The sequence below is a fragment of the Nanorana parkeri genome, unplaced genomic scaffold, assembly GCF_000935625.1.
Source record: "Nanorana parkeri isolate BGI_ZX_2015 unplaced genomic scaffold, ASM93562v1 scaffold46, whole genome shotgun sequence".
Classification (NCBI taxonomy): Eukaryota; Metazoa; Chordata; class Amphibia; order Anura; family Dicroglossidae; genus Nanorana; species Nanorana parkeri.
In genome coordinates, this window is record NW_017306314.1 from 1,093,355 (window position 1) to 1,108,913 (window position 15,559).

The 15,559-nt window shown below is 43.2% G+C and overlaps 1 protein-coding gene across 2 annotated transcripts in view; it reads right to left on the reverse strand.

Annotated features, from left to right (window-relative positions):
• Positions 1 to 8,431: 8,431 nt before the first annotated feature.
• LOC108801183 (barrier-to-autointegration factor-like protein) overlaps positions 8,432 to 15,559 on the reverse strand; it is a 12,225-nt gene continuing 5,097 nt past the window's right edge. For both annotated transcript variants that reach the window (XM_018573115.1, XM_018573121.1), the window contains one exon: positions 8,432 to 8,704. In XM_018573115.1, coding sequence (XP_018428617.1) covers positions 8,555 to 8,704 — 150 coding nt within the window. In that variant the 3' untranslated portion in view covers positions 8,432 to 8,554. The remainder of the gene's footprint in view (positions 8,705 to 15,559) is intronic.

A 15,559-nucleotide genomic window follows, 5' to 3' on the forward strand; every position in this document is an offset into this window, starting at 1 on the left:
ACTTGTAAAAGTTGCAGCTGCTACTGATTGTCATTTTTAAAATTTTTCTATTAATGTTATACATGTTTAGCTCCATTTTTTTTTTATTTTTTTTTTTTAAGTGCCTGCTGATTCCTGAATTCTATTTGAAAGTTAACTGGGATATCATAGGCATGTTTTTAAAGTAACTCTAGAAATGAGAGCTGAACACTATCCCCTCTGGCATCCATCGCCTGATCAAATGTCGACCTATGGTCATGTGATCTCAAAGGGATAGACGAACTGATGTTCCCCAATAATTAATGTAAAGGATCAGCTGCCACTTCTCACTCCCCCCGCAGTCCTGGTGTTGCCCTTTGAATTTTCTATCACTGTTGATAAATAGACTTGTTGGAATAGCAGGCAAAAGTTAGTTGTCAGAGTTCAGTAACTGTGACAGACTATACAAGCGGGACTATCCTCATGAAAGATTTTACATTGTATACATGTCTTCTAACTTATGGGCTTGTTTTAATTGAGCTGAATTTTGTAGCTATTTAAGTGTTCTATTTAATAAAACAGTATTTTGTTATTTCTGTTGTACTGGATTCTTTCTTAGATATATAAAGAACATTTGAACACATTTTGGATATGCCATTCTGTAGAAGGTAATGCGCTCACACCAGAGACTCTAAGAGGGGAAAAATGTAATGAAGAGGATAAAATATTCCCTCCCCGTGGTTCAGAAAGAAATAGACAATTGTAATGGTATTTAAAATGACCGCTTATTCTTTTATATGGCCAAAGTCACACTGTAGCATTGTGCTGAATGTGTACCACACAAAGTGGATGTGAACAGCACACTTTCCTTCATTAGAGGTATGTAACCGAAGTGCCCGAAAGCCTGGTTCACATTGACCGTTTCATAGGGCTTTTTCTGCCCTAAAAAAAATCCCATTAATTTCAATGGCCCTGTTCACATCTGAGCGATTTGTCGCAATAAGCGAAACGCCTGTTGCTGGACAAAGTACAGGAGCTTTTTATGGCTCAATCGACTCAATAGAAGCTTAAAGTGACATTAAACCCTCAGTATTTTTTTAACAATACTGTAATGTGTGCCTTACTGTAATCCATGGTTGTTTCCCTTCTCTTTGCTGCTCTTTTTAAATCTGCATCTCTTCTCATGCTGGGCAGAACTTCTGTTTTGCAGCAGACTGCCTTGTCTCTGGAATGGATACATAGTGTCTGTGTGTAGGTTTGCAACCTGAGCCAGCACTACAGGAAGAGGCACTCGGCTGCAAAGGGAAGTTCTCCCCAAGCATGAGAAGAGATGCAGACTCCTGGGGTGGAAAATACGGTTCATGGGAAAATACTCTAGACCTAGCTGTCTGATATCTTCAGCAGTGGAATGTATTTGGAATCTCATACAATGTACCAAGAGCAAGGTATGGAAAAGCATCAGTGTAATAAAGTAAGCCAACCAAATAGTACAAAACAAGAACATAACACCCAGCTAACTTGTGGTTATAGGAGGTAAGCATTCAGCAAAATGTCCTTCACACGTTTAAAAAAGAACTGGGCCTGGAACAGGACTCTACTGAATGTATTGTAATAGCTGCCCTTGCATTGAGAGGGAACATGTTGGTGCAAGCATGACCTGTTAACCCTCAATGCCTCATTAATTTTTTTAAGGGAAGGTGCAAGGAGTGAGGAAATAGGCTGGTGCCAGCTTACTATGTATAGGTATCTTTGTATCATTTTTGGAGTCTGTTTTGTTGCAAGCTGATTAAAAATAAAAACAAAACCTGATACTGCAAAGCAAGGTGCCCACAGCAACCTTTTGTCTTGCTTTCTTATTTCCTGCCCAATTTGCATATTTTTTTTAATACGCCAAGCAACACACTTGGTTGTGGCAGGCAGGAACGCATTACCCATTTATGGCTCCATACCAGGTTCTGGTAGCAGATCAATGCAGTTAAGAAACACTTAGAAGATGGGAAGAAACACCTTTTTATCCTCCTCATTTTACAGCTTTAATGTTAATTTTAAGTGGGTACAGTCACTTAAAAGCTGAGCTCTAGGCAACCAAAAAACAAGCAATGAATAGCTTAAAGATTTCTGGGCATATTTAAAAAACTCTTGCATTGGAGCTACCCCCACACTGCAAGGGTTAAGTGCTTATTGGCCTATGGTCCAAAATAAAGATATACTCACCCATACCTCAGTCCTGCCTGGCTGCTAGTCTGGTCCGTGCAGCCTTTTCTCCCCTGAGCTCTGGCAGTCTAAGGACCCCTGATGTCATCACATCCATTGACCATGAGGTGGCTGAGAACATGCCAGAGAGAAAGAGGTGAGCAGTCACTTGGGTGAGGTTGTTTTTTTTGTTTTTTTAGACCCTAGGCCACAATGAGCACTTAACCCTTGCACTGTTAATTTTGTACTTGGCTAAATTTCTTTAAAGCCCAACTACAGCTTATGAAAAGTTAAAATGTAATAGCCGAGGGGGGGTGCATCTGCTGTAATATACACCCTGGCTCTGGTGCTGTCCCTAGCAGAGCTGTTATCCAGCACTGGTGCGCGTCCTGTTTTTGAATGATGAACAACTTAATTTAACCTACTTGCTGTAAACCCAGAGCATCAAAGGACCTGTGCACTGGTGGTACATCATCCAGCTGCCCTGTGTCCACAGGAGAAAGCTGCCAGGAATATTGAGACACTCTGCATCATTTAGGTCTGACCACCAACAACCTTTGAAATCACATGCCTGGACCAAAGACACCAAGATTTATGCTAGAAGTACAGTTCCCATGTGGCATTCTTACTGGTAAACCTACTCTATTGGAGTGGTGTAGGCTGAGTGCCCTGTTGTAATCCAGCAACACAGAATTCACTTAAACTACACTTTGATTTGTGCATAGCTGTGGTGCCTTCTTGCCAGGAACAAAGTGAGCAGTGAATATGGTTATAAGTTAACACATAGACAAGCATTCCTTTTTGTTATGCTCTCACTCTAATTTCTGCTGCCCATTAACGGAAACCGAAATTTAGAAGCCGCGTACAATAAACACAGGCAGAGGGCAAAGAACTAGTCCCGCTTGTTGTCTCCCTGCGGCTGATTTTTCCCCATTACTAAGTTACAATGCCTTGTTCTCTATAGGTTGGACTAGAGTCTTTTTTTCAACCTGACTAACTATGTAACTATGTTCTGCACTGTTTCCGTGTAGAGGCAGGGTTTTATTTCCCTATGTCAATGCCTCCAGCAAGATTAGTGAGCAGCACAGTAATGACATCCCCAAAACTCACTCCAAATCTCCTGATACTAGCAGAGGGTAGCACTGCCCTGAACTCACACTGAAGAGATACAGCTAGGATACTGTAGGCACAGGAGTGCCCAAGCATCCTCCCATACCAGGAACTGAACTATTTTTTTTATTTTTTTAAGAGAGAATTGATCAGAAAATATTTTCACCGTAAAGTTAACATTTATAAATGTTCCCTATAACATGGCAATTTTTTTGTTTTGTTTAGTTCCACTTTAAATGGTCAGTCATAGTGCTGGCATTTGGTTCAAAACATTAACGCCCTGTTCCAAAACCATTTGTGCTGAAGGGAGGTATGAAAGAGACTCATCTTTAGGTGGTGTGGATGCCCATAGCAAAGAGTGGTGCCAAGCTGGGGAATAAGCGACTAATATGCAACAACTGGGCTGAAAGTAAAGTTTTTCACAAACCAACAGGGTTACTCATAAAGGGTAAAGAGTTTGTTCACTTCTCCAACTTAGACCAAAATAGCTGATTTGGAAAAATTCAATTCAGCTCACTTTCCAGTTCAGCTCTGTTGTCCTAGATTGTTCAGGTTTCCAAACTCTTCACCCTTTTGTGAATAACCCTGTAAGATTCTGTCCTCCAATGTTACGGTATATCCCTTGTAACTCTCCACCTGCTCATCCACTGTTTTATAGACCTCCAAACAAATTTATAAATACGGTACATGAATTCTTTCACCTACCCAAAGATTTATAATTGCTTTCAATCACATGACAACCTTTCTTCCTGGTGTAGCTATCCTGCTTTTGTACTCACTCAACTCTCTATCCTCAAGGTGCCCATACACCTTACGATTATCGGACGAAACTTTTCGTCCGATAAACGAACTGTCGTACAATTTTCGTACGGCAGCCCCATCCTGCCCCGATTATCGCAAGGTTCAATCAGCGGCAGCTAGAACAAAAAAAACACCTGGACGACTTGCAGTAATTGACCGCAATTTTCGTATGCGCAGTGTTAATCGTACGACTTTTGACGGACTGAAACGCCACCAACCATGCGAACATCGTACGATCGACCAAAGTTTTCAAACATGCTTGACCGTCAAAAGTCGTACAATTGGGCGGGCACTACATTCACACGTTACGAAAGTCGATCGCATACGATTATCGTAAGGTGTATGGGCACCTTCAGCCTGCTTACAGGACAACAAATCTTCATAATCACATTAGTGATTGTCTGATGGGTAACACAGGACGCTGAAATAATGGTAGCACCTGATTGCCTATGCAGTAAATCACAAGAACAGCATTACAATTTAACAGGTAAAATACTTCATATGTATTCCAACTATCGCTATCTGGAGTTCCATCTCAAGACTTTACACACATTCCCAAAGCAAGCATCATCTCTGCTTCTGCTAACAGTTTTACACTCAACCTATTGCAGGATTTTTTAAAAAAAGTGTTGCTTAACAATTGGTGGCAAACATAATAGCTGCTGCAAAATGCTCAGAGATCATTGGTCCACTAAAATCTTTACTGCAGTGGACAGAAATTGAAGACAAAAAAAACCAATTAGGCCAGTGCATTGCGTACCTAAACAGGTCTATAATCCATGGACACACACTTGATATTTCACAATTCCCCAACATCATTTGAGACCATTAACACTGCTGTCACCATCAATCTGGTTTCCTGATTGTTGTACTGATCAAAATGTTTCAGTGCTTTGAGTCATTTACCCACTTCCTAATTCACGGATTGCATGCTTGTTCTATGGTTAGTGATTTAGAACAGAGTAGGTATTGGGACCACAGACAACTAGAAATTGCAGAAGTCAGCAATAATCAGATTATTATCTCAATCAACATTTCCTTTAATACAGACAAGAAAGAGAGCGATTGTCTCTCTTGTGAAAGTGACAGATATAACCATGAATAGAACTGCAGAATCTGTCAAGCAATGTCAGAGCAGAGAAGATAAAATTAAAGAGGAACTGCAATCAAGTTTACAAAAAAAAACCCCCCCCCCCCCCCCCCCGAACAGAAATATACAGTATATTTATATGATCAAATCATTCCACTCATTCCTTTTAAGGGTTGTGGACAGGCGGTTACTTGGCTTAAAGCCCCTGCATCATCACTAAGCAAACCCACCTGGTACATGTCCCCCAATGTATTACATGTTACACAGCCCAATGTGCAACGCACTGAGCATCAGAGGGCAAGTATGGTACAGAGGGACCTGCAATCAAGAGCACCTTTGACAGGTAGCTGCTGTGCGACATTGAATGTCGTGAAGCTGGAAGTATAGTTTAGAGAGGGAAGGGGTGTATATTTTTGAGGAAGGATTGTGTACATGCAGAAGAACATTTTGGGAGACTGATTAGGGGAATACCTCATGGAAGTATTTGACAAGAGATTAGTAATCAACACAAAATTGGAGTTTGTTTAATTGCACTAAAACACATTTAAAACAAAAGTTCATTTTGGCTGGAGCCAACCTTTGAATATCAGAAGAAAAATTATTCCAATGCAAAAGTTCACCCATTTAGATTTGTTGAAAAATGCTATGTCTCTCCTTCCCAGGTATGTCGGATTTCAGTTTTTGCTCTTTCGTGCAGCCGTTCCTCTTACTTAGCAATAGCCGAATTTAAACCAGGGGGGAAAAAAAACAACTTGTCTAATAAAATGGAAATACACTGTATTGCCAAAAGTATTGGGACACCCCTCCAAATCATTTGATTCGGGTGTTCCAATCACCTCCATGGCCACAGGTGTATAAAATCACGCATCTAGGCATGCAGGCCGCTTCTACAAACATTTGTGAAAGAATGGGTCGCTCAGTGCTCAGTGAAGGAGCTCAGTGAATTCAAGCATGGTTGTCACCGGTGCAATTAATCCATCCGTGAAATTTCCTTGCTACTAAATATTCCACGGCCAACTGTTAGTGGTATTATAACAAAGTGGAAGCAATTGGGAACAACAGCAACTCAGCCACGAAGTGGTATGCCATGTAAAATGACAGGGGGCGGGGGTCAGCGCATGCTGAAGCTCACAGTGCGCAGAAGTCGCCAACTGTCTGCAGAGTCAATAGCTACAGACCTCCAAACTCCGTGTGGCCTTCAGATTGGCACAACAGTGCATAGAGAGCTTCATGGAACGGGTTTCCATGGCCAAGCAGCTGCATCCAAGCATCACCAAGTGCAATGCAAAGCGTCGGATGCAGTGATGTAAAGCACGACCACTGGATTTTAGAGAGGTGGAGACGTGTGCTCTGGAGTGACGAATCACGCTTCTCTGTCTGGCATTCCGATGGACGTGTCTGGGTTTGGCGGTTGCCAGGAGAACGGTACTTGCCTGACCGCATTGTGTCAAGTATAAAGTTTGGTGGAGGGATTGTGGTGTGGGGTTGTTTTTCAGGGGTTGGGCTTGGCCCCTTAGTTCCAGTGAAGGGAACACTTATGGCATCAGCATACAAAGACATTTTGGACAATTTCATGCTCCCAACTTTGTGGGAACAGTTTGGGGATGGCCCCTTCCTGTTCCAACATGACTGCGCACCAGTGCACAAAGCAAGGTCCATAAAGACATGGATGAGCGAGTTTGGGGTGGAGGAACTTGACTGGCATGCACAGAATCCTGACCTCAACCCGATAGAACACCTTTGGGATGAATTAGAGTGGAGACTGTGAGCCCGGCCTTCTCGTCCAACATCAGTACCTGACCTCACAAATGCGCTTCTGGAAGAATGGTCAAACATTCCCATAGACACACTCCTAAATCTTGGGGACGCCTTCCCAGAAGAGTTGAAGCTGTTAGCTCAGGGGCACCCACAATTTTTCCTTTGGAGATCTACTTTTCAAATGACGAGCTCAATGAGATCTACCAACGAAAAAACACCTGCGTTCAGGGGCGGGAGGGGGCTTGGTGGTGCATTGCAGTCAATGGCACCGCAGCCAGGTCCCTCGCCCACAACCCAGGCACATTAGTGCCTGCGTTCCGGTCCAGTGCGATCCGCAAAAATGCTGCAAGCACTATTTTTGCAGACATTTTTGGTATATTATTTTTTACCATTTTTGATTTTAATGTTATTTCTTATTTAAGTTTTAATATTTGTTTTTACTGTTGGGGGGGGCTATGGTGAAATATCTGGGGTCTAAACAGCCCCTGATATTTCCCTTTTAAAATAGAAAAAGAAATTGAGGACACAAAAGTCCTCACTCTTTTTCTGTAGCTTCTGTTCTAAATGAATGGAAAGCACAGAGGCTTCTATTCATTCAGAAAATATTTACCATCATCCAGTTTCTGAATGGGGAGGAGCCTACAATGTACAATGCCCCTCCCTATTGAGAAACTCATGCATGAACAGGAAGTTATGTAAATCACATCCTGTTCATTAATAACTGGTGACACATAGTACTATTATTTACAAGCACTGGAGTGACCAGCTGATCGCTCCAGTGTTTGTCCTGCACAGAGGATTGGTACATATCACTGATGTGTACCGATCCCCTGTCGCTTGGCCACGCACAGAGGGGGGCTGCAACTTCTCCTCTGGATCCCCCGTTGTTCTCCCGGGCAGAGGCAGCGGGAGATCCGAGGAGAAGTGAAGGAAGCACTTCAGCCGCCGCGGAGGGGGATGGCAGAGCCGCTGTGGCAGCATGTGCGGTGAGGAGAGAGAGAGAGCTGCTGTCAGATCGGCTCTCTCTCCTCACCACTCGGCGTGCTGCTGTGATAGCGGCTGCGTCCCCCGCCGACTGCAGCTTCACTTTTCCAAGGATCCCCGCTGTATACAGATGGGTGAAAGCAGCGGGAATCCAGATTAGACAGAACATCGCGATCTACCTAATGGGCAGCCCTGTGTTAGAGCTTCAAAGGATGGGCAAACTCAATATTGAACCCTACAGACTAAGACTGGGATGCCATTAAAGTTCATGTGCATGTGCATGTAATGTATGTTTCACACTCAGACCCTTCCTTAACTGTGCTGTCAGTCATGAAGGGGCATCCAGAATCATGTCATCACAATCAAATTGAACAGAAATAGAGTGAATTTAACAACTAATTTTAAAACAATATTCTGCTTTTTAATTAGGACTGCATTTCTGCTTTAACAGAAGCACATTTTTAAATATACACACCTTGCTTATTGGTCCGTGCTGATGTGCAGTGTATTTGGGTAAGCTAGCTAGTATGGTGTAAAGGCTGCACAGAGATCGCTTTACATTAAATGTTTATTCCTTAGCAAACAGTTTAGGAGATATAAGCTGATATAATGTAAAACTGAATGTCAATAAATATATAACTTTATCGTTGATGAGAATCTTCAGAGGAAGGATGAACACCATTCTTTCAGACAAGAGGCACATAACTCTGCTTGACGGGAATTTGCTCCACACGCATCTTTCAACCAGTCTTTAAAGAAATCATCTGCATCCTTCCTTAACATAAGAAACTGTCCCAGAAGCACATATGCCTGCAAAATAAAGAAGCCTTTAAGCAAAATAAAAAATAAAATAAAAAATACACACCTTTTAAAATCTAAAAGGTCAGCAGGTTCTTAAAAATTTGAAAGTGTGTATAGGCAAAAATACTTTTTTTAACAAGTTTTCATGGGGGAGGGTTAGAAACCATGTCAGTTGAGAGCCCGTTCACATTGAGCGGTTCGCAAATCGCGCATTTGTCGAGCGATTAGCATTTTGCGCGATATCGCGCAAATGCTTGCATTGCACAAGCTTGAATCGCGGCTAAATCCACTCCAAAAAGGGTCCTCCTGTAGCGACACACGACCCGCGACAGCAGGACCCTTTGCCCCATTGAGAAGCATTGGAGAGCGATATCGAACGGTAAATTGCTGCGATATCGCGGGAATTACCGCGCGATAAATCGCTCAATGTGAACGGGGCCTGAAGGTTTCCTATCTGTGTCCTATTGGAGAGATTTCCCTTCACTTCCTGTCCTAGAAACACAGCAGGACATTTCTACAAAGTTAAGTTCCATCTTGTCAGTTGTCCTCATTGGATGATTTACCCACATCTCTTGGTTTGGTAACAACTGTAAAATGTTTGACTTCCCATCACATTCTGCCTTGGGAATAATGATCACCAGGACAAATGAGAAACATCCAGAAAAAGGTATACATACACCAAGTATTGTGAAAATGGGAAGCTTCTTTATGAATATACTAGTTGCCCTAAAGAAATCACCCCTTACCTCTGTAGGATGAAAGAGTAGCCAAACAGTTCATTAAAAAAATAAAAAGGGTGTTAAGGGTAAATAGGTCAATGTACCTAGAAATTAAAATCTTGCAAAACTATCTGAACATAAACTCAAAACACCAGGTCTCCCTTTGGTTTAAATTAAGAATTGGATATTAATACAAATACTATGAGTCCTAAGTAGTTCCAGATCTCAAAGTGTCATCCATTCCTCTATTTTCTTTTGCTCCCTGTAAGGTATGTATAATATTATTTAATATAATACTATCTATATGTAGTACATAGTATCTATTGCACCGATACCGTTTTTTCGGGAATAGAATACTGAAATTCTTTTGTCGATACTGAATACGGATACTGGAAGCCCCATTAAAGAAGCCGGGTGCCGTGTAATGACTTGCCGCCCGGGCTCCCTGATTAGCCGGGAAGCCGTCTCCATGCTCCCTCATCACCAGGTGTCGGCTATCTGGCCAATCAGGAAGCTGGGTGGCGAGGCATTACATGCGGATTGGCTGGTAAGCCGGCTTCATGCTCCCTCGTCATCAAGTGATGAGGGAGCATGGAGTTTGCTTCCTGGTTAGTCAGGAAGCTGGGGGTTGGGGGGGGGGGGGGTCATTACCTGTTTCGCGGCTTTCCTGATTGGCCAGGAAGCCAGCTGCATGCTCTCTGGTGACAAGGGAGCATGGAGCCAGCTTCCTGGCCAATCAGGAAGCTGGGCAGCGTGTAATGACTCGCCACCTGGCTTCCTGATATTGGAAGTTCAGGTATCAGGATAGGCATAGGGAGTATTTGGGCGAGTACGGGTGCTCGCCCAAATACTCGGTATCGGCACCGATACTAGTATCGGTATATCCCTAGTATCTATATTTATGTACCCGATAAAGAGTTCATTATATAGATTTCATATACATTACATCTATAACAACCAGGTTGCAGTACAACATTCAGAATTCTGAGTGGTTAGAAGAGAAAGCAGCCGAGTAAGAATTCTGTGGGATATTCTTAGTTAAGTATTTGCTTCAAACCTGTAGTTCATGGTCTGTTCTTCAAAGCCAAAAACGTATCGGCTCACACACCCCCATATTCAGAAGTAGAGGAGATTTATTTTTTTATTCTTGTGGATATCTAAAACTCCTCCTGAATGATCATGTAAGACGCTTTAATAGACAAATCTAGCAATTCCACAAGCTTATGATGAAGCTATTAAAAAGGGCTGAAGAGCAATCTCTTGCAACATATTTTTCATCCCCAGGTAGGCACAGCCAACAGGAGAGTGGCAATTCTTCACTGGATTCAGAAGCAGTGCAGCATCGTTGCCAGACCATCACAGAAAGCTGCATCAGGTAAATTAAACTGGTTGGCTCAAAAAAGTACCGGTATTTGTTTGACAGGGGAACTAAGGGAAAAATGTGCAGATGCATTTATATTTTAAAACCCATCTCTGGACAAACAATAACATTGCCCTTGCAGTGGGGCTAAACCTATAAGGGTTAGGTGCTCATTTTTGTCTAGGGACTGGAGTAGAGTGGATTTACTTACCTGAAACCCATTACTCCAGCTGTCATGGTGCTCCTCTTCTTCCTTCTGCTCCAGTTGGTGAAGTGTCCCTGATTTCCTCACATCTAATGCAGCTATATCGAGGCTGCAGTGCAGGAGTATCCCCTCTGCAAGGGTACTTTTTTTTATGTTTGCCCTGAGATAAGCTTTAAGGGCTATAGCACTTTTTTTAATGGGAGGCCAATGTTCTACTAAAGGAGGGTGTTAAATACTTTCAAATGAAGACTTCACCTGCTACTCAATCACCAGGCCATCAAATTTAGAGAATTTGTGGATGGAAAACCAAAGCCTGCAGCAGCAGCACTATTTCCATATGAGGATGGCTCTGCTACTAAGAAAATGCATTTGTTGCCTCTAGACCCTCCCTGGATTTCACATAGAAAAATATAGCCAACTGGCTGTTTTGTTTGACCTCCAGATTGAATGCCCATTCATACCAACAAACATGAAGTTGACTGTTTCCCTAATGTGGCAGCCCTTCCAGACTGAGGCTGCCCTTCAGGGTGGCAGCAAAAAAAAAAAAATCAAAAATAAATGTTTTGCCTGTCTAGCACAATATCTGCTGGCAAACAGAAATCAGGAAAGGCCTACCAGTTCCCTTTGCTCATCTGGGTTGAAATACCAGAATATCCATGTTGAGGGGGGAGGCTTTTGTCATCTGAAAACTCTTTTGTATGAACAAGTTGTTTAGAGTAGTAGGAAGATCAACATCATTCCATCTCCAGATATTGGAGATAGCACATGCCCTATTGCTACAGGCTGGCACATATTGTAATGGAAACCTAATCTAGACAAAGCCAAATGACTAACAGAGATTAGAAAGTAAGGTTCACCAAGGCAGGCATGATCTCACCATGCCAATGAGTCGGAGGGGGAAAATCCATGGTCTCTATCTGTCCATGGTTTTTCTGTAGAATGTATCTTGGACGACTTACTGATATCAGTCTCCTTGATGGGTAATCGTCATTTTGAGGATCTATGCACATAAATCTTATCTGGCTTGTAAGTTAGGCTCATAGGGCTACAAATTGAAGAAATAGCGATTTTTGTGGGGCTGTTGTTCAGGATATATCTTCCAAATTTAAAGTTGCACTAGCACTGTCATCTGCTGCCAACTTAAACTGAAATTCTGAACTCCCAGTTTATTTATCTCCCCGTTGTTCCACTTATCCCTCATCTAAAAACCGCAAATTTCCTAGGACTTGGTATATAAAAGGATGAGGATGTTGACCCGTCACTACCTGAGCTAGATATACAAGTGGCCAATGGAGTATATATACACTGTCAGAGGGAGCCACCCCAAGCATGATGGACTCCCTAATGTTCCGAGTGTATCATTAACTTCAGATTGGAAAATGGGGATTATCTCTAAGGCGCAAGAATGTGGCATAAATTATGCAAATTCGTTTTTTTGTTCAATCAATTTTTATTATTTTTAGAAAAGAAAATATAACTGTTTTTTGCAGATGTAAACATCATATACAATGGTATCAAAGCTGTACATACAGCCCAATAAACAAAAAGACTCAGGTACATAATCTGTGTTGCGTATGCCGCAAAAAATTGACAGTATACATCAAGACTCGCAACCTATGTCAATCAGTAGTCTAGTACAAACTGTAAAGAGGGTGGTCAAACCACCGTTCAGGCTCTGCCCGAACAGAAATCTTGTGAAGGAGACGTATCGCAAAGAGGAGGGGGTGGGGGGGAAGAGCAGAATGGGTGACAGGGGTAATCAGGCATAAAGGGGGGTTAAAGAATGAGTGAATCCAAGTGGAAGTTTGGGGGGCATATAGGAGACAACCCAAGGTTCCCATATTTTTTCAAATTTAGGCAACAAATCTGACTGGACAGCCGACATTTTCTCAAGGAACATGATTTGTGAGACCCTTGGTTTAACTGCTGCAAAGGGGACCGAAGTAGTGCGCCATGAGCGTGCAATCACTCTTCTGGCCTCAGTCAGAATATGAGTGACCAGCTTAAATTGGGTCCATGAGCATGAAACCGGTTTCTTCCCGAGTAGTGCCTCAGTCGGATCCTTGCAAAAGGAACGACCTGTTACAGTATAAATTAGCTGATACACCCGAGACCAAAACCGCCGGATCTTGGGGCACTCCCACCAGATATGTATGAAGGTCCCGTCAGTCTGACATCCTCTAAAGCAGAACGGGGACCTGGAGGGAACTGCACGGGCAATACGCTGGGGGACCAAATACCACCTCAGTAAGAGTTTGTAGTTCGCTTCCACTGCCTGCACACTCGAGGAACTTTTTGCGGTCGTGCACCAGATTTGGGACCATGTGTTCAGTCCAACGGGGCCCCCCAATTCCTGTTCCCATTTTGAGGCATAGGGAGGAAGTTCCCTCTGTAGGGAGTCCATCAAGGACGCTTCAGTTTTGACCTGTATAGAACTGATCTAGCAATTCTGGGGATGGAGCCGGACCATATGAATCTAAGGACATGGCGTTGAGTAGGCGTATCCTAAAAGCTGGGACCGGAATGGGTAAAACCCTGGCAAAATACAAACATTTCGGCAGAAGAGACATCTTTACCGCTGTGATTCTACCTAGCCATGAGATATGATGTTTAGTCCAGGAGTTTAGGAGCGACATCAAGTGGGTAAATAATTTAGGCTAATTGGCAGAATACAATGTATCATACGTCGGGGTTAAGTGTATCCCTAAATAGGGGAGAGCCGTTTGTACCCATGTATAAGGGAAGGAGACTTTTAAGGAGCCATAAAGGGCGGGTGGTAAAGAGACGTTGAGTGCTTTTGTTTTGGCTGGGTTAACCTGTAGGCCTGATAGAGTTCCAAATTGGTGTAGTAGTGTCAAAAGTGTGGGCAGTGACTTAATAGGGTCAGAGATCATTAGAAGCGCATCATCCGCGAAGAGGCTGAGTTTATGATGGTACCCTGCTTCTTCTATGCCTTGGACCTCTCTATGTAGGCGGATAGCTTGGGCTAGGGGTTCGATCGCCAGGGCGAACAGGAGAGGGGAGAGTGGACACCCCTGCCTGGTCCCCCTGGAGATCGGAAAGGTCACTGACCTGAATCCCTGATACTGCACATATGCTGAGGGGGTGGAATACAATGAGTCTATCCATCTCATGAAGGACTGTCCAAAACCCCAATGCCGAAGCACCCCCTTCAGGTAGTCCCAGTCAATAGAGTCAAAAGCCTTGGTAATGTCCAAAGACAATAACATAAGTGGTATATGCCTGGAACGAGCAATGTGTAGGATCAAGGATATACAACGTATGTTGTCCCCGGCTTGGCGTCCTGGCATGAACCCCACCTGGTCCTTGGACACCAACGCATTGACATGTAAGTTCACTCTGAGAGCCAATATTTTAGTGAGTAATTTTATATCGATATTGGTTAAGGAAATAGGTCTATAATTTTCCCAAGAGGAGTGATCGGCATGGGGTTTGGGAATCATGCTGATGGCAGAGATCAGGGAGTCCCTGGGCGGCAGTAGACCTTTACGTAAATCATTAAAAAGTGTAACTAAGTGAGGGGAAAGTATGTCGGAAATATCGCTGGACCCTGGGACAGAAAATATTAGGTAAATAAAATCATATCATTTTAGGGGAAGTATGTCGGACATTTTTTTATAGTACAGGGCCGTAAATCCATCTGGGCCTGGTCTTTTCCCATTAGCTTGTGTCTTAATGGCATTTTGGACTTCCAGAAGCGTAATCTCTGAATCAATATCTGACCTAGCTTCTTCCGTCAGGGTAGGGAGATTCAGATGTGTCAGGAAATTTTCTAAGGCCGGTGGCGAATGCTGTCCCTTGGAATGGTAAAGGGCTTGAAGGTGGCTTTGGAACGTCTGTAGAATCTTAACCGGGTGGGAAGTCAGGTTGTCCCGGCCAACTCTCAATCGTATCGGGGTAAATTTGGGACCCGCATCCCTTAACCTGGCGGCTAACATTTTACCCGGGTTGTCTCCCTGTACGTAAAATTTGTGTTTCACCCAACGCAACTGAGCTTCCGCTTTATGTGTCAAGTATAAGTTTAGCTCTGTCTTGACTGAGGATAGGTGGGATCTATTTTCCCCAGATGGTACCTCCTGGAAAGCCCGGGAAGCCTGTTCCAATGACAGCTCCAATTGGCGTATTCGTTCCTCCCGTTTCCTTTTAATTTTAGAGGCCAATGCGATCAGTTTCCCAATGGTAGTGCGCCTCCCAGACCACCCCAGAGGATACTACCGATGAGGCATTGAGGAGGAAGAATTCGGTCAAGGCCGCATTGATGGAAGTGAATACTTCGGGGTCTGTAAGTAGGGAGTCCCTGGCAAATTCGTTTTTTATGTAGAGCAAGCATAGTGTTTACTTACTACATACTGCCGTGGGTTACAGTCTTTTTGGCTAGCCCAAACTCACCTTTCCAGGTCAGTAAAATGGTAGAAGCAAAGAACAAAAAATGTAGAAAGAGCGCATGGCTGCCTTGTACAGAGATAGAAAGGTCTACACATACAGAGCACATTACCAAGATATGTCTCTGCATATTGTCTTTAGCTCCAGATATGGTTCAGTGTTCTATATTTAGCATC